Here is a 19,581-nt window from a genome sequence, read left to right as displayed (position 1 = left end):
GTATTACCCCACCGATAAGTGACGCCCTTCTGCGTTAGTGAGGTGAGAGGTTGCGCGATCTTGGAAAAGTCCTTGATAAATCTCCTGTAGTAACCTGCCAAACCCAAGAATTGGCGAATTTCCATTGGTGTGCGAGGTGCAGGCCAGTTCTTAATCGAATGTACCTTGGATGGATCAACATGAATCCCATCCTCGTTTACCACGTGGCCTAGAAAGTGGACTTCACGAAGCCAGAAGTTGCATTTCGAAAACTTGGCGTATAACTGTTCTGTTCGAAGGAGTTTCAAAATGAGTCGTAAATGCTGCTCGTGTTCCTCCCGATTCTTGGAGTAGATCAGAATGTCGTCGATAAATACAATCACAAACTTGTCCAAGTAAGGCTTGCACACTCTGTTCATAAGATCCATGAAGACTGCAGGCGCGTTTGTTAACCCGAATGGCATGACCAGAAACTCGTAGTGGCCGTAGCGAGTTCTGAATGCTGTCTTGGAGACGTCCTCATCCCGGACTCTCAGTTGGTGGTAACTAGACCTCAGATCAATCTTGGAGTAGTAGCTCGACCCTTGTAGCTGATCGAACAAGTCATCAATGCGGGGAATTGGATAGCGATACCTCACGGTCACCTTGTTGAGCTCGTGGTAGTCTATGCACATACGGAAAGTACCGTCTTTCTTCTTCACAAACAACACTGGAGCTCCCCAGGGCAAAGAGCTAGGACGAATGAAACCCTTATCCAAGAGTTCTTGCAGTTGTTTGGATAGTTCTTCCAATTCTGATGGTGCTAAGCGATAAGGTGCTCGAGCTATGGGCGCTGCTCCAGGAGCTAGCTCAATCTGGAATTCGACCTGGCGATGAGGCGGTAGCCCAGGTAAATCCTCTGGAAACACTTGAGGAAAGTCACGTACTACAGGAATATCCTCTAACCTCTTCTCTTTCGTTGACGCGTCAGTGACAAGTTCCAAGATAGCGGTGTGACCCTTTCGCAAACACTTCTGGGCCTTAAGAAAGGAGATGATGCCTACCACAGCACCACTCTTGTCGCCCTGAATCACAAGAGGTTCTTTACCAGAACGGGGAATACGAGCAATCTTCTCTTTGCATAGGATCCCTGCTTGCTGTTGGGACAACCAATCCATCCCAATGACTATGTCAAAACTACCCAAGGCTATAGGAATGAGATCAATAGAGAAAGTCTGACCAGCTAAGACGATGTTACAACCCTTGACTATGTGTGTCTAAACCTTTACCGTTAGCTAACTCTACGACATGTTTGGTGTTCAAAAGTGTTGGTGTGCGCTTTAACATTTGACTAACTTTTAGAGACACATAACTTGTATCCGCACCCGAATCAAATAAAATGGTAACATAAAAGTCATCGAGAAGGAACTTACCCATCACCACATTAGGATCACTCCTTGCTTCACCCTGCCCCAGCACGAATGCACGACCCCTAGCACCGTTGTCATTATTGTTTCCCCCGTTGTTTCCATTGCCCTGATTATTGTTGTTGTTGTTCTGATTCTGGTTTAACTGGGGGCAGTCCCGCTTGAAGTGGCCTTCAGCACCACACTGAAAGCATCCCCTGTTGCCTCGCTGTTGTCGTTGCTGCTGGTTCTGTGGAGCTGGTGGTTATTGTTGCTGGTTCTGATTCGCAGGTCGTGAACTCCTGCAATCCTTAGCTTCATGACCCATCTTGAGACACCTCTGACAACGATCCTTGTTACACTGACCGTTGTGGTGCCTGTTGCATGTATTGCACTTTGGAAGGTTTCCTCGATATCCACCCTGCCTTTGACTACCCGAAGATTGCTGACTAGGACTCTGGTAGTTATCAACCTTTCGCTGCTGTGCCTGGGACTGAACTGTAGTCGAACCCTTGCTGGAATCCCCATCCCATTTTCTCTTGTTGTCACTGGGGGTAGCAGAAGTAGTAGTAGTAACACTGATACGCTTAGGCAATTTGTCCTGTTCCACTGCCTGGTCTGTGAGACGATGAGCAAGACGGGTAACATCCTGAATTGTAGCAAGGTTGGCAGACGTCACATGGCTTTGAATCTCTGGTACTAAGCCTCTGAGGTACAACTCAATGCGCTTGATAGGAGGGTCCACCATAGTTGGACACAAGATGGCCAGCTCGTTTGATCGCTTCGTATACGCTTCTATTTCTGACCCAGTCATCTTCAAATTAAAGAACTCCACCTCTAACTTGTGGATGTCATCACGGCTACAGTATTCTCGCTTAAATAGTTCCTTAAAGTCGTTCCATGGGGTGGCATTAGCAGTCGCCAACCCCAGCATCTGAACTTGCGCATTCCACCAAGTCAGCGCAATGCCTTCAAGGGTACCAGTGGCATACTTCACCCTGCGAGCCTCAGGGCATTCACACATCTCAAAGATGGACTCGAGCTTTTCAAACCAATGGAGGAGTCCAACGGCTCCTTCTGTGCCACTGAATGTGCTAGGACGACAGTCCATGAAAGTCTTGAAGGTGCAAACAGGTAGCTGAGCGTGTTGACCTGTTGTGTATAAGAACAGGACAAGGTTAAACACAAGAGTTGGTTTATGAGGGTAGGATCTAAAGATCCTAGAGGGAGTTTGCGACTGCAGGGTATACCTCCAGCTTGAGCGGCTGCAAGGGCCGCAACAACTTGTTCGTTAATCAAAGCCGTCAGCTGGGCTTGAGTCATGTTAACGCGTCCACTCATGATCTTCATACCAAAAGGAACATGAGTGAGAGAGGTTCACGAAAGTGCGATGACAGAAGAGAGTCAGCACACAAGTGTTCTCATGCAATAGTTGTTACGTTAATCTAAGCATACCATGAGCGAAGTTCTATGTAATTAACAAGTAGGCAATAAAACATAAACCATATCACCTATAGTGTTGAGTCTTGCACGTGGAGCGAAGCGTCGTTGTGGATCGTTGAGCACTGTTCTGGTTATAGTCTGGTTTTAACAGAAACTTTTTCCCCTTATTAAAACCAAGTTCTCTATAACCAATGGCTCTAATACCAATCTGTCACACCCCCAAAATCCACACGCGGAGTACCACCGCTTGGAGGCGTGACTGACCAGGATCAAGCCACCAATCATATTGAACATAACAAGTAATAAGTAAAATTCAACCACACAATATGAAAGGTGTTTCAATTAAAAAACATAGTTAAGTGTTTAGCGGAAGCATAATTGCAAAACCCAACGTAAGTATTAAGTTCGAAATAAAACAATGTTTTTAGCCTGGCACACACTGCCATGTCCCACAACGACCGCGCCTCCCTGTGCAAGCTCCATGTGTACATAACGACCTGCAAGGCATGTAACAGAGAGTCAACAACAAAGTTGAGCGAGTTCACCGTTGGTTGTTTAGTTATAGTATTCGTTTCGTAAAGCATATGTTCGTTTTGTAAACCATGTATCGTATTAATTCGTATCGCGGTCTCCCAGACATGTTTGCGAAGATTAGTGGGGGCTTCCCATGTGTTACCAGACTGAGTGTATCGACTGCTACGAAAATGTAAGAGGTGCCCTAAGTCAATGTCTATCAGCATTGACCCTTTGCCCATAGTCCATTAGTACACGCCCGTTCGAACGACACGGTGTGAGGTTTGTTAAACCTAATAGCGCTATTAACTAATGACCCGCTCGCCATAGGCCTCGGCGATTAAGTCGATATAATGAGGGACTTCAATGATAGAGGTTTGGTCCAGTGTGTATACTCGGCATTCTACTCCCAGAGGATGGTTGTAACCACCGTTTAGTTCATTTACCCATTCCCAACCCTTAGGAATCCCATGCCTTGGAAGGAGTGTGAACTCACCTTGGTTTGCTCGGTATGCTAAAGTATGTGCTCACAAATAATCAGTCAAGTCCGAAAGTACGCACGTGTACATAATCAGTTTATATTCACGAAGTTCACATATAAGTACAATCATGATAGATATTAAATCAGTGATCACCAATTAGCACAAAACACGTAATTAAGTCCATACAAGTCATACTTATCATCTAACAACAGTTAATTAATCCAGTTAACTCTTAACAGAGTTAAACTAAGTTTCTGTGCAAATTTCCCACTCGACGAAACACCCATGTTTCGCCGTGACTTCCCTTTGACGAAACACTCTTGTTTCGTCATGATTTACCCTCGGCGAAACACATCTGTTTCGTCGTGTTTCCCCATGGCGAAACACACCCGTTTCGTCATACTAGTTTCGTCGTGACCAATGTTGACGAAACACATCAGCGTTTCGTCGACATCAGCGTTTCGTGGAAGGCATCAGTTACGTCGTGACAGTTACAAAATTACAGAAACCCTAATCGCCGATTAGCATACAGAAAAACATACAATCATACAACCAATCATTGAACAACATACTAGTAAACCGTACCCTATGCATAACAGTAACATGGCCCAAATCAGCGAACGTAAACGAATACGAATCTCATCATCCGATTTAGTGTCCAGAATTAACCACCGAATACCAAACCCTACTGTTTAACCTTCTATCCTCTAATCATTTCATACGGTAATCAGATTCACCATTACTAATATCTTAAACAGTTGAAACGCGGTATGCAAGATTATCATGACAATTCATCATAGATCAGACAGAGAAATCAAGTTATGACAACAAACATTTACACAGACAATCTAATCAGTATAATCAAGCAATCAATTCTGCTTAATACACACTAACCGATTACGGAATGAACTAGCGAGGATCCGGGAAAGAGACGGAGACTGCCGATGCTCAGAGAAGTCCTAGGGTTTTGGTTTTGGTGATTAGTTTCACAAATGAAACTATTTTCGCGAGATATAGCTCACGTAACAGAGCTGGGCCCTTAACTGGGCCTCGGCATGCATTGGGCCGGCGAAACGCTCTGTTTCGTCGAGATGAAGATGGCGAAACACATTCCATTTCGTTGAGATATTGGTGACGAAACAACTCTCCGTTTCGTCGGAGTGTATATGACGAAATGCACTTGTTTCGTCGAGCTTATACAAAGCTTAAATAGTTTAAGTGTTTTCAAGCAGACTACAAGTTATATCACCAAACATATAATTGCAACAATCATAATACATTTAAACATATCACAACCGTGTACGGTTACAAAGCAAACAAGTCGTGCAAACAAACAACTAACAATTAACGTCCAATTAATGCGAAGATAGAATCTTGGAAACTCGAGTTGTCATATTTGGCCACATGTCATTCTCTTAGTCTATTAAGTGTCACGTGGCAATTATACACTCCCTCTTTTTTTGTTTGAGTGGCAAAACCAAATACCGAAGACACGGTTTCTTCATCGCCATTATGGTATAAGTATGCAATATCCGTTTTCCTATCACACAACTTTCTCTCACAATATCGTTTTCAAAATATGAAACCCTTTCCTTTCTACATCATTAATATGTTGAAAATTACTTGCAGAAGATATTAGGGATGTGTCTTCTTTTGTAAATATATACACTTTCCTTAGTTATCTTTTGGAATAGTATTTTCTTCATTAAAGATTACATTTGTAGCAGTATTTTCTTCATTGAAAAATTACTTGCAGAAGCTTGAATATAATTAGTTATTTTACATCGATTTTTAACTAGGTATTGTTGATCCGTTAAATTTTTCAATATTTATAATTACTTAACATTTCAAATGAAAAGTTCGATGCTATTTTAAAGGTTCAAATATATAATTTGATTATTGACATGGTGCGAGATGGGTAAGATTTTTGATATATTTTAAGCACTTTACCTCGTTTATCAAGCTTTAAATTTATAAACACGATATAACACAATCATTCCCTATAACACGTTAGGGCAAGTGCACCCATCGTTGGCGTAGTATGGTGATGGTAAAATACCGAGGTCTTCCAAGGACACAAACGCTTTTAATACCGGAATATCGTCTACGTCTAATTTAATCAAATTTTGAGAAAAGATGTTTAGTAATTAAAGAAAGAAACTAAAATAATAAAAGAGACAAATAGATAAGATAGAATCACTTGGTTCCGACTCATCTTTTACGTATTCTTTGATGATTTCCGCACTTTGAGTTTTTTAAGAGATTATCTCCCCTATCTTAGTTATAGTGGCATGTCTCTCTTTTGGAGGCAACGCTACCCTCGACCATATTGGTCTGAGTCGGCAGGGATACAGTCCCGCAAGACCGGAATATTGGATGATGATTAAGTTATTAATGCAAAATGTGGCATGTACTTTTGGAGGCAATGCTACCCTCGGCCACATTGGTCTGAGTCAGCAGGGATACAGTCCCGCAAGGCCGGTTTAAAGCTTTAATTATAGTTTATTTATAAGGGATTCAAGGCATTCTTACTTCCCCAAACCACCTTTCTAATCCCTTTCCAGGCAGTTAACGCGCTTTATATCGACTTTAAAGACACAAATGAGTGAATCAACAAAACATGAAGAGATGATAGAATACAGTTCACTTTCAGTATAAAAAACTACTTATTAAAGTCGTTAATATGTACCCAATTAAAAAGTTAACCAAAACTTGGAAATCAAAAGTAATACATAAAAGACTTGTCTTCACCAAGTGATGTAAGAGATTAGCCAAGCATGACATTTGTTTGGCAAAAACTCTTACGATCAATCTTGGATCCTAAGACTACTACACACACTCTAAAGATGGATGATGGAGGAATGTGGTGGATGATGGTGGTGGAGTAGTGGCATGTGTGAAAGAAGTGGTTTGCCAAGGGATGAATTGCAATTGAACCAAGCACCTCTATTTATAGCTGGAAACAGACTCCTCACACGGCCCCGTGCCCGGAAGGCACGTGTAACAACTCTCACTAAAATTAATACTTAGTATGATAATTATCCAATAAGGAAACCCTAATTGAGACACCCAAGTAATTCTGCGTAAACCCTAAAATTTCCAGAACAATCGGAATCAGGATCAGGGCCCCTAAAACTCAGGGGGGGGGGGATAAAACCTAGCCAACGATTATCACAATAACTTGTTGTCAAAATTTTAAAATAAAATTCTGTCAAGTCAGCAAGGCTAGTCCCGAGCCCAGCTACCCTATAAATAGACTGCTTCCCTTACGGACCGTAAGGGATAAGGGCTTACGGTCCGTAAGCGAGGTCCAAAAATTTGTATAAATAGCCGACATTGGGACTTGAATTCTGTCTTTTGAACGACGTAAATTCGCTTTACGTAGATTGAGTTATAACAGAAACAATCTGCAACACACACAATTCACGAATCGCTGCCGCAATCAGGGTAATAACTCGATCGCTATTACGATTCAACGTCCGATCGATTATAACTATCCAATGATTGTTTGAGTGCTGCTCAAATTGAGTTATACATTGTTATTCATCGTGATTTCGACTTGAATGTTTGAGTGTTGTTCGAACTCGGACTATACTTTGTCATTCGTTGTGAATCCGCTGAATTGTTAAGTATTGCACTTGTAAATCGTTGTGAGGGTTTAATCTCATGAATTGTCGTAACTGCTGTATTAGTTACTAACCCGTTTGTGTGTGCATTGTTATTTAAATTAGGTTAATCAAGGCTAATCAGTAGGCTTATACTCTGCTCGTTAAACCTGCAATGTGAGTCATTCTCTTTTTATCAACTGTTTTACAATACTCCAAGTTATTTTCCAAAGTTATAGTTACAGGGATTAAGTCTTTGTAATCGCCAAGTTTACAGCCAGTATGTGGGGTATTGTGCACATTACTTTTATTTATATCATTTTAGGTAAGCAAGCCTAAATCATGATATACACTATTAGGTAGTCGGACCTAAATAGTGATTAACGTCACTTGTGGGTGAACGGACCCAACAGTGATATGACCACAGTCACAGATCCGGTCGAGTGACAAATACTGTGGGTAGTTGGTTGATATGGAAACGCTGTAATCGCTCTTAATACTGTAAATTATTACAACGTGTTATTTTAATTAAAATGAATGATTCACTCAGTATTTCCCCGCTGACAAAACCTTTTTCAAACATGTTTCAGGTGATCTGTTTTGATCCAAGAAAAGTGCCATGAAGCACTACAAGCTTAGAAAAGTGGCTCAATGTAAATAAATAAAGAAACATGTTTTGAGAAATAAAGATTTCCTCGAGAAATCACCTTAATGTATATTACAGGGTTTTATCCCTAAACTTTATGTAATAAACTAAACGGGCAATTGAGTATTAAAAGATTCTGTATTAAAAGACTTCCGCTGTCGCCTAAATTAAATACCACGGGATTTCTTGCCTCACTGCTCTGGACCGGGTCAAACCGGGGCGAAGGGCCGTGACAGGAAAAGGTGGTATCAGAGCCACTGATTTAAGCTTACTATTGATTTTAGCCTATTGAGAAATACTTAGGAATTCTAATTGCCATTCTGTGAATATATGTTTTATTAACTGATTAATTGTTAAAGTTACAGTATGGGTAAACAAAAGCTTTCTGCTATCTACCACAAATTAGATACTGCACCCACAGAAAAAGGAACCTTTTCCTCAAAACGCCAGCAAATCTGGAAGAAGGGATTTTTGTCCGTAAGGCAAATTATGAAAATCCTCTCACCCCAGATAAAAGAAATTCGATTCTTAGGAAGGGACAGGAGAAAATAAAGAAACCCCAAGTCAAGAAAGTGAGGTTTAATCCAGAAATCCAGGAATTAGGCAATATTCCACCTTGGGAAGATAAATTAGATGAAAAATGAGCAAATCTTTATATGCTAGCTACCGTAGCAGAAAATGCAAACCTCTAAACTATCAATAAGCCTGGTCTAGTAGAAAATTACTACCCAGTAAATAAATAAATAAATCCTAGTGTGTTCTCTTTCCTGTTGTCTTTTGTACAAATTAGTATGCAATAAAACTTTAATGTTTATTTGTAAAACTTTGTTCCAAAGTTTTAACTTAGCATTTTGTGCATTTTGCATATATGTTATACAGCATGAATGAGATATCGGAAGCATTTCAGAATCTCAACCTCTACCCAGTACCAATTGAAGTCTCCCACAACTTTACTGGTTATGTTGCTGACATAGAGAAACCTCTGGAATTCCAAGCTCCACTGCTGGAAAAAGCAAAACCTAAAAAGAGAAGAAGATATGTAGGATGGAGAAAAGTGCGCAGGAGAAAGCCAGCCACTAGAAAACTCCCTAAAGTAGAAAACCCTATAGACAAAGGAAAAGGAATCGAAACCGGAGAGAGTTCTAAGCCAGCAGAGATAGAAATCAGGGAAAATTCTAAACAAAAAGGAATAGAAATTGGAGAGAGCTCTAGACAACCTGAAGAAATCACATTTCAAGACGAAATAGACCGTCTATTGGCAAATTGTGATGTCATTAGCCCTATCCACAATAATCTATATCCTTACCCGGCCGAAATCCAACTTCCCGTAAATCTGGAACCAGCTATTCCAGACCCACTAATCCACACTCGACCTTTAGGCCAAATGGAAGAATGGTGGACGAATGACTGGCAATTCCAAAACATGATTAATAGTCCTTATTCCTTCCTCCCACAGTTTGATCCAGAACTTATCCCCAATCCTCCAATGAGCAACGAAAACTTAGCCGAACTTCGTCAGTTCGGTGAAGAGCTAATAGGTATAGGGAATAGGATCCGGGAAATGGGGGAACAAATCTCCTGGAAATACGACGAAAGGGAGCGTCGCTACTAAAGTGCCAGTTGACAAAGAATAGTGGGGTTGGGAAGAATGTCTGTATAATAACAGTAGTAGAAAAATATAGCTCTGTAAAATGGGAAATAAAACATTGTAAGATAAGTAGTGTGTATGGATGCCTATATAATCTATCAAGCAAAATAGAAGTCGAAACATCGACAATTTTGGCTATATATATGTGTGTTGTGAAAAAGATTTATGTGATTACTTGCCATTGTTTTATTTACAATCATTTGATACTAATAGTTATATCTATAATAATTATCAGATGGAAAACGCTAGTAATGAACCAGTTAATGAAGGGAATCAATCTGAGCAAAATCAGGAAAACCAATATATGACTAGACAAGATATTGAAAATATCATCACTCAAGGGATAGCTAATGCTATTCCTGCAATCATGGCTACTGCTCAGAAACCTGTTGAACCGCAACAAATCATTCCTAGTAAACGTACTCAGGAAGACAATTTTAGTCATAGTGTAAATGGAGGCGGCAATCATGATGATAATAATCCACGACAGGCTCCACTTCATAAGAAAATGAAAGCTGCAACGCCTGGTTGCACTTACAAAGAATTTCTTGCTTGCAAACCTGCTGAATTTGCAGGCAACGAAGGAGCAACTGTAGTACTGCGTTGGTTAGAGAAAACCGAAGCAGTAATTGCAATAAGTAAGTGTGCCGAAGAAGATCAGGTTATGTATGCGTCGAATTTGTTCAAAGAAGGGGCATTAGAATGGTGGAACACAGTATTACAAGCAAAAGGAAGAAGGATGGCTTATGCTCTGAAATGGGAAGAATTTAAGAATCTTGTAGAAAGAAAGTATTGTCCTGAATATGAAAAGGAACAAATGACAAATAAGTTCCTAAATCATCATATGACGGGTGTAGATTGCCGTGGTTATACTTCGACATTCTTTGAATATGCTAGAGTGGTACCAACACTGGCTTCGCCAGAACCGGTACTCATTTCCCGTTACGTTTGGGGATTAATTAGTGAAATCCGTAACATCGTTAAAGCTGCGAGACCTCGCACTATTGACGATGCTGTGGAATTAGCTAATACCCTAACTGATGAACTGGTACGTGCCAGAGAAGAAGATCGAAAGAAGGAATTGGCCCAAAAGATTACCCAAGGATTTCGTATGGGCAATAATAGCAATAAATTCAAGAAGAGGGGAACTAGGCAAGCTGTAAATCCGCCTTTTTGCAGAAATTGCAGAAAGAATCACTTTGGAAGATGTAATGTGACCTGTAACTTTTGCAAAACTATAGGACACCGGGAAGAAGAATGTAGAAGGAAAACAATAATTTGCTACAACTATGGAGAACCTGGACATTTTCAAACAAAATGCCCTAAGCTAGCAAAACCAGCAGATAATAAAACTAAGACGGCCGGCGGAGCTACCAAGAAGAATGCACGAGCATTCCAGTTGACTACTCAGGAAGCGGAACTCATTCCAGATGTGATAGCCGGTACATTCTTAGTTCAGGACGTTTATGCAAAAGTATTATTTGACTCTGGTGCAAACCAAAGTTTTGTCAATACTTCATTCTGCCAAGCTCTTAACTTACCCTTAACCACCCTTAGGCAGATTTTTACAGTCGAAACGACAGGTGGGAATTCTGTTAACATAAATAAGGTGTTGCAGGAAGGAAAGATAGAACTTTTAGGCCATAAGTTTTCTGCAAACCTGTTACCTATGAAATTAGCCGGATTCGATGTAGTATTAGGAATGGATTGGTTAGTAGCCAACCATGCCCGAATCCTTTATGATAAGAATTCCGTAGAAATCCATACTCCCACAGGAGAGGTAATTTTAATTACAGGAGATAGACCTCGAAAGCCACTGAAATTCATTTCAATAATGAAGTTGGCTAGTTATTCAAGAAAACAAGAAATGGTGTATATGATTTCTGTATTCATTAACACTAAAAGTAAGGAACTCCAGGACATCCCTATAGTCTCAGAATACCCAGATGTCTTTCCAGAAGAATTACCTGGGTTACCACCCGAGAGAGAAGTAGAGTTTAGAATTCATCTAATTCCGGGTACTACACCAATAGCCAAGGCACCTTATCGATTAGCACCCATCGAAATGCTAGAATTGAAAAAGCAGTTAGATGAATTATTAAGCAAGGGATTTATACAACCTAGTTCATCCCCTTGGGGAGCACCAGTGTTGTTTGTGAAAAAGAAAGATGGATCGATGAGGATGTGTATCGATTATAGGGAACTAAATAAAGTTACAATTAAGAATCGATACCCATTACCTAGAATTGATGATCTTTTTGATCAACTTCAAGGCGCTAGGTATTTTTCTAAGATAGACCTAAGATCCAGATATCACCGGCTGAAAGTACAAGAAGACGACATACCTAAAACTGCTTTCAGAACTAGGTATGGTCATTATGAGTTTACAGTCATGCCCTTTGGACTAACAAATGCCCCAGCATCATTTATGGACATGATGAATCAGATCTGTAAACCATATTTAGATAAATTTGTAATCGTATTTATCGACGATATACTTATTTATTCCAAAAGTCAGGAAGAACATTGCGAGCACCTGCATGCACTCTTAACTTTGTTAAGAAAGGAAAAGCTTTATGCCAAATTCTCGAAGTGTGAATTCTGGTTACAAGAAGTGCAATTTTTAGGTCACATGGTGAATTACGAAGGAATTCACGTAGATCCTGCTAAAATAGAAGCAATCACCAAATGGAAGGTCCCGCAAACAGCTATGGAAATTAGAAGTTTTCTAGGATTAGCTGGATACTACAGGCGATTTATTAAGGATTTCTCAAAGATAGCTATACCTTTGACTAAGCTGACCTGTAAAGCCGTTAAGTTTGAATGGGGACCTAGACAAGAAGAAGCTTTTAAAATTTTAAAGCACCGATTGACAAATGCTCCAATTTTAGCCTTACCCGAAGGAACAGAAAATTTTGAAGTATATTGCGACGCTTCAAAATTAGGATTCAGATGTGTGTTGATGCAACGCAAAAAGGTAATTGCGTATGCTTCCAGACAATTGAAGAAGCACGAGGAAAACTATACGACTCATGATTTAGAATTAGGAGCTATAGTTTTTGCCCTTAAGATTTGGAGACACTATCTGTACGGAAGTAAGTTTACTGTTTATACATATCACAAAAGCTTAAGGTACATATTTGGGCAAAAAGAGTTAAATATGAGGCAAAGAAGATGGATGGAAATCCTAAGCGATTACGACTGTGATATTCAATATCACGAAGGAAAGGCAAACGTAGTCGCAGATGCCTTAAGTCGTAAGTATCAGGAGAAGCAAAAGCGAGTCCGTGCTCTTAGATTAAATCTACAAGTAGATTTAATGGATCAATTGAAGAAAATTCAAGAAACCGCAATCAAGGACGATGCTGAAGAAATGAAAGGATATATAAAGGAACTGGAACAAGGAAGTGATGGAATTTAGAGATTCCACAAGAAGAGAATTTGGGTACCTAAGCAAGGAGATTTAAGAAATAAGATTTTAGAAGAAGTTCATAAATCTAGGTATACCGTACATCCAGGAAACAATAAGATGTACCAAGATTTAAGAAATAATTTCTGGTGGATAGGTATGAAAAAGGATATAGCCAGTTATGTATCAAAATGTCTTACTTGTTCTCAAGTTAAGGCAGAACACCAGAAACCTTCAGGACTACTACAACAGTTAGAAATGTCTGTATGGAAATGGGAACTCATAACAATGGATTTTGTTACTAAGTTACCCAAAACCAGAAAAGGTAATGATGCGATTTGGGTAATTGTGGATCGATTAACCAAATCAGCTCATTTTCTACCAATGAAGGAAACCTTTAGCATGGAAAGGCTAGCTAAGTTGTACGTAGATGAAGTAGTATCTTTACATGGAGTCCCACTCTCCATTGTATCAGACAGGGATAGTCGTTTCACTTCCCATTTCTGGACTAGTTTCCAGGAAGCAATGGGAACCCGACTAAATTTGAGTACTGCATACCATCCACAAACAGACGGACAAAGTGAAAGGACGATACAAACTCTGGAAGACATGCTCCGAGCATGTGTAATTGATTTTGGTGGTAATTGGGATAACCACTTACCCTTAACTGAATTCTCCTATAATAATAGTTATCATTCAAGCATTGAAACTGCTCCATTTGAAGCACTATATGGACGTAAGTGCAGAACTCCAGTTTGTTGGGCATAAATAGGAGAAAATCAATTATCAGGACCTGAAATTGTGCAAGAAACCACTGACAAGATAACGCAAATCAAGGAAAGAATGAAGACGGCTAGAGATCGCCAGAAAAGCTATGCAGACAATCGCCGCAAGCCACTAGAGTTTCAGGTAGGAGACAAAGTGCTCTTGAAAGTTTCTCCTTGGAAAGGAGTAGTACGATTCGGTAAGAAAGGAAAGCTGAGTCCAAGATACGTAGGACCATTTCCAGTAATCCAACGAATAGGACCAGTAGCTTATCGTCTACAACTACCAGAAGAATTAGCTGGAGTACATGATGTATTTCATGTATCCAATCTCAAGAAATGTCTATCAGACGAATCCCTGGTAGTACCTCTTCAAGATATAGAGGTAAATGAAAAGCTGAAATTCATAGAAAAACCACTATAGATAGAAGCTAGAAAAGTCAAGTTTCTCAAGCACAAACGACTAGTGCTGGTCAAAGTCAAATGGAATTCAAGGAGAGGACCAGAATACACTTGGGAGCTGGAATCAGAAATGAAGCGAAAATACCCTCATCTATTCCAGTAAATCTCGAGGACAAGATTTTCTTAAGGTGGGGAGGATGTAACAACTCTCACTAAAATTAATACTTAGTATGATAATTATCCAATAAGGAAACCCTAATTGAGACGCCCAAGTAATTCTGCGTAAACCCTAAAATTTCCAGAACAATCGGAATCAGGATCAGGGCCCCTAAAACTCAGGAGGGGTGATAAAACCTAGCCAACGATTATCACAATAACTCGTTGTCAAAATTTTAAAATAAAATTCTGTCAAGTCAGCAAGGCTACTCCCGAACCCAGCTACCCTATAAATAGACTGCTTCCCTTACGGACCGTAAGGGATAAGGGCTTACGGTCCGTAAGCGAGGTCCAAAAATTTGTATAAATAGCCGACATTGGGACTTGAATTCTGTCTTTTGAACGACGTAAATTCGCTTTACATAGGTTGAGTTATAACAGAAACAATCTGCAACACACACGATTCACGAATCGCTGCCGCAATCAGGGTAATAACTCGATCGCTATTACGATTCAATGTCCGATCGATTATAATTATCCAACGATTGTTTGAGTGCTGCTCAAATTGAGTTATACTTTGTTATTCATCGTGATTTTGACTTGAATGTTTGAGTGCTGTTCGAACTCGGACTATACTCTGTCATTCGTTTTGAATCCACTGAATTGTTAAGTATTGCACTTGTAAATCGTTGTGAGGGTTTAATCTCGTGAATTGTCGTAACTGTTGTATTAGTTACTAACCCGTTTGTGTATGCATTGTTATTTAAATTAGGTTAATCAAGGCTAATCAGTAGGCTTATACTCTGCTCGTTAAACCTGCAATGTGAGTCATTCTCTTTTTATCAACTGTTTTACAATACTCCAAATTATTTTCCAAAGTTATAATTACAGGGATTAAGTCTTTGTAATCGCCAAGTTTACAGCCAGTATGTGGGGTATTGTGCACATTACTTTTATTTATATCATTTTAGGTAAGCAAGCCTAAATCATGATATACACTATTAGGTAGTCGGACCTAAATAGTGATTAACGTCACTTGTGGGTGAACGGACCCAACAGTGATATGACCACAGTCACAGATCCGGTCGAGTGACAAATACTGTGGGTAGTTGGTTGATATGGAAACGCTGTAATCGCTCTTAATACTGTAAATTATAACAACGTGTTATTTTAATTAAAAGGAATGATTCACTCAGTATTTCCCCGCTGACAAAACCTTTTTCAAACATGTTTCAGGTGATCTGTTGTGATCCAAGAAAAGTGCCATGAAGCACTACAAGCTTAGAAAAGTGGCTCAATGTAAATAAATAAAGATTTCCCCGAGAAATCACCTTAGTGTATATTACAGGGTTTTATCCCTAAACTTTATGTAATAAACTAAACGGGCAATTGAGTATTAAAAGATTCTGTATTAAAAGACTTCCGCTGTCGCCTAAATTAAATACCACGGGATTTCCTGCCTCACGGCTCTAGACCGGGTCAAACCGGGGCGAAGGGCCGTGATAGCACGACCCCTTCTTATCTGCTAGTCCGTATGTTCACACGACCCCTTGTGTCAAAGGCACGGCCCCGTGGGCTTGTACTTGCTGTACTATTGAAGATTTTGCATATCTAGGAGTTAACCACGACCCGTGTCCATGGGACACGGCCCCGTGTCTCTTGTCTGCTTCTGTTTGTCTTTTCTTCATGGAATCTGGAGTGGGGCACGACCCCATGCCTCGTGGCACGACCCTATGCTTGTCTTCTGATTTGTTATTTTTTGTCTTGGGGTGAAGCTCGAATGGTCGGTATAATATGTCAACTTCTCTTCTTTTGTATTTATGTTGGGTTTTTCCGTTAATGTGTTACTTTTGTACATTTAAGCTCTTTTAATCCTGAAAATAAAAAGTATACAAAGAAACATACTTTTTCCGGTATTAGTACATAAAAAGGGTTGATTTTATACCTGATTTGATATAATTTATGTGTTGCATTTGATGCATATCAATTATATCCTTTGATTTATTGACATTTAATAATATTCTTTCAATGCAACATAGAATTATCAATAGTTTATTCAGGATTGCATACGAATTTTTTTTAAATATTAAATTAAATAATAAAAAAATGTTTTTGATTATTTTGATGTATCATTGCTTTTTAGTTACATTCCTTTGTAAGATTAATAAAATCTTTTTTTTATATTTATGAGATTTTTTACTTTAATTTCGAGATGGTGTTCTTCTTTATATAAAGTTGTTTCTGTAACTAAATTGTAAAAGTAATTTCATTATAAGTGTATTAATTTTTAGTTTCCCTTTTTAAGTCGTCATTCCTAAAACACTTAATAAATGCAATGGCCTTTTAAAATATAATCTATAATTGTAACTTATATAAATTATAACTGACTTCTAAAAAATAAAATATATATTCTACGCATTCAAATTATAAAATAATTAAAGTTTTTAATTATGTTCAAGAATGGTAATAGTTTAAATTGCCTTCTCTTTTGTTGAAATTAATATATATATATATATATATATATATATAATATTTACTAATGAAATCTTGAATGATAACTGAAAATCATTTCTATATTTAAAATGTTTGCATAGTTTATAAATAAACAAAATTTGATGTTTAGCAAATGAATAGTAATAAAAGTCAAACACACTATCACTATCAAATGTTGGTTTGTACTTAAAAGAATTGTTTTTGCTCATGAGCAGTTATATGTGACGTTATTAAGAATAAAAAGAAGATATAAAGTCAAGTTACTAATATTAGACAAAGATGAAAAATATTACAAATAAGACGACAAATGTAATGTACAAAGAAATTTTTAGAGATTTATAGATTGCTTATATGTTTGTTACTTATATATTGTAATTACCAATGAGCTTGTTGACCCATTAGCAAAGGCAAAAGCCTTTAAATACACTTAGATTTCATGGTCCTAGGTTTAAGACTTCATGTCCCACGTACAACAGAAGTAAAGAGCAAAACTTATATATTGTAATTTAAAATTTTCCATATTTGATGCCTCATTTTGTATTATTAAAAAATGAATTATATTATATATTCTATAAAGTAAAATATAATATATAAAAGGACCAGTGATTTTCTTCGTATTTATTTGTTAATAAGAAGCCACTTTGTGTTAAGGAGTAAGGGGTGTTAAAATATATTAATAGCCATAAAACAGGAACCAATTGTGAGCATAGTAGCATCTACATCTATATATAATTTATTAAATCAATAAATTTATAAGAAGTATTTTTTTTATTCAGCCCGTGTAACACACGGAATCTTAAACTAGTTAACATAAAAAGATAATCTCTCTCATATTTCTCGCTAAATCCATAATATGTAAAAACTTAATAAATTAATAAATATTTTTTCATGATTATAATGGAAACCTTCCATTGTTACTCATTTACTTTACACTCCTCGAAATCAAAGAAAGCCATTTGGGATTGTGCCGGGGACCGGGCCCCGGACCCAGATGGTTTTAATTTCAGCTTTGTCAAACGATGTTGTGCAGGTTTGCAAGATGACTTTCTTAAATTGTTTGACAGGTTTTATGCAGAAGGATCACTGAATAGATGTTAATCTTCCTCCTTCATAGCCCTAATCCTGAAGGCTAAAGACCCGGTTCATCTGTCTGATTTCCGACCAATTAGCTTAATTGGGGTGATTAATAAGGTGATATCAAAAGTGTTGGCTAATCGTTTGAAAGGTTTAATCGGGAAACTTATCTCTGAAGAACAATCGGCATTCTTGGCTGGAAGGAGTATAAGCGACGATCCGCTAATTTTAAACGAGCTCATGGGATGGATAAAAAACGCTAAAAGGAAGGGTATGTTCTTAAAAGTCGACATACACAATGTGTACGATCGGTTAATTGGGCTTTTCTCAACTCGATCATGCAACAAATGAATTTTCCGAAGAGGTGGAGGAGTTGGATTATGGCAACCTTGTGTTTGGAGAGGGCATCCGTCTTAGTGAATGGGTTGCCTACATTGGAGTTGAGTGTACTCGTGGTCTCCGCCAAGGTGATCCGCTATCTCCTTTCCTCTTTGTTATAGCTATGGAAGCTCTCATGGGGATCATGAAAAGGGTCGTATCTATTGGTCTTTTTAATGGCCTCCGCTGCAGTAATGATGGGCTGTACCTCTCTCATTTTACTTATGCCGACGATGTCATGTTTATTGGTGAATGGGCTGTGTCAAATGTGGTCAACCTGAGAAGAATTCTTCGATGTTTGTATTTAACTTCTCTTAAAGTAAATCTTGCTAAATGTAGTGTATATGGAATTGGGGTGAGTGACAATGAGGTCCAAAACATGACGGGTTTACTTGGGTGTAAGAAAGGGTCATTTCCGCTTAAACACCTAGGTTTACTCGTTGGGGTGAACATGAATCTCGTCAAAAACTGGAAACTGGTGATGGACATTTTCAGAAGTAGGCTATCTCTTTGGAAGGCAAGGCATTTATCATATGGGGGTCGGATAACTCTTCTTAAATTGTTATTGAATTTCCTTCCAACTCATTTTTTTCTCTTTATTCAATGCTCCGGTACAGGTCTTGGAAGATCTTGAAAGATGTCGGAGGGTTTTCTTTTGGTGTGGATCGGAAGAAAATGCTAAGATGAACTGGGTCGCTTGGGATATGACGATCGCTCTGGTGGAGTATGGTGGGTTGGGGTTTGGGTCTCTTAAAGATGCCAACTTAGCAATGCTTGCTAGGTGGTGGTGGCATTTTAAATCGGAAAGAGGTGGTTTATGGAGAAGAGTTATATGGGCAATCCACCATAACTCTAGATCATGGACCATCATCCTTGCAAAAGTCATAGTGACTGGGCCATGGAAACAAATTATAAGTGTTCAAAATCAATTATGAAAGGTGGGTGTGGATTTGGTTAAGGCAGTCTCGAATATTGTAGCGGATGGGGCAAGTACATCATTCTGGTTAGATAACTGGTGTAGTAAGCAGCCCTTTTATTCCAGGTTCAAGAGGTTATTTCAGTTGGAAATCGAAAAAATCATGTCTTGTGGTGGACCGGGTCCAAAATGGCAGCATTGGGCCACATTTCTCATGGAACTGGGCGAGGTCCATTACTTCGGGTTGATGAGCAGCAGGAACTCCAGACTTTGACATCGCTCTTGGCA

At 38.9% G+C, this 19,581-nt stretch overlaps 1 protein-coding gene across 1 annotated transcript; it reads left to right on the top strand.

Annotated features, from left to right (window-relative positions):
• The first annotated feature begins 17,822 nt into the window (after positions 1-17,822).
• Positions 17,823-19,312, top strand: LOC118492153. The gene is made up of 4 exons (XM_035989961.1): positions 17,823-17,955; positions 18,040-18,270; positions 18,362-18,894; positions 18,995-19,312. Exons 1-4 carry the CDS (start codon positions 17,823-17,825, stop codon positions 19,310-19,312), a joined length of 1,215 nt encoding a protein of 404 aa, XP_035845854.1.
• Positions 19,313-19,581: the final 269 nt, after the last annotated feature.

This window comes from Helianthus annuus, chromosome 5 (genome assembly GCF_002127325.2).
Source record: "Helianthus annuus cultivar XRQ/B chromosome 5, HanXRQr2.0-SUNRISE, whole genome shotgun sequence".
Taxonomy (NCBI): domain Eukaryota; kingdom Viridiplantae; phylum Streptophyta; class Magnoliopsida; order Asterales; family Asteraceae; genus Helianthus; species Helianthus annuus.
Note: the sequence above shows the minus strand (reverse complement) of the source record. Positions and strands in the feature narration are given on the sequence as shown.

Excerpts from the sequence above, each read along its gene's own strand:
- LOC118492153 (XM_035989961.1), top strand. The coding sequence starts at position 17,823 with ATGGAAACCTTCCATTGTTACTCATTTACTTTACACTCCTCGAAATCA. Across the intron at positions 18,271-18,361 it reads AAAAAACGCTAAAAGGAAGG|AGGTGGAGGAGTTGGATTAT; the intron begins GTATGTTCTTAA and ends AATTTTCCGAAG. Across the intron at positions 18,895-18,994 it reads GTAGGCTATCTCTTTGGAAG|GTCTTGGAAGATCTTGAAAG; the intron begins GCAAGGCATTTA and ends GCTCCGGTACAG.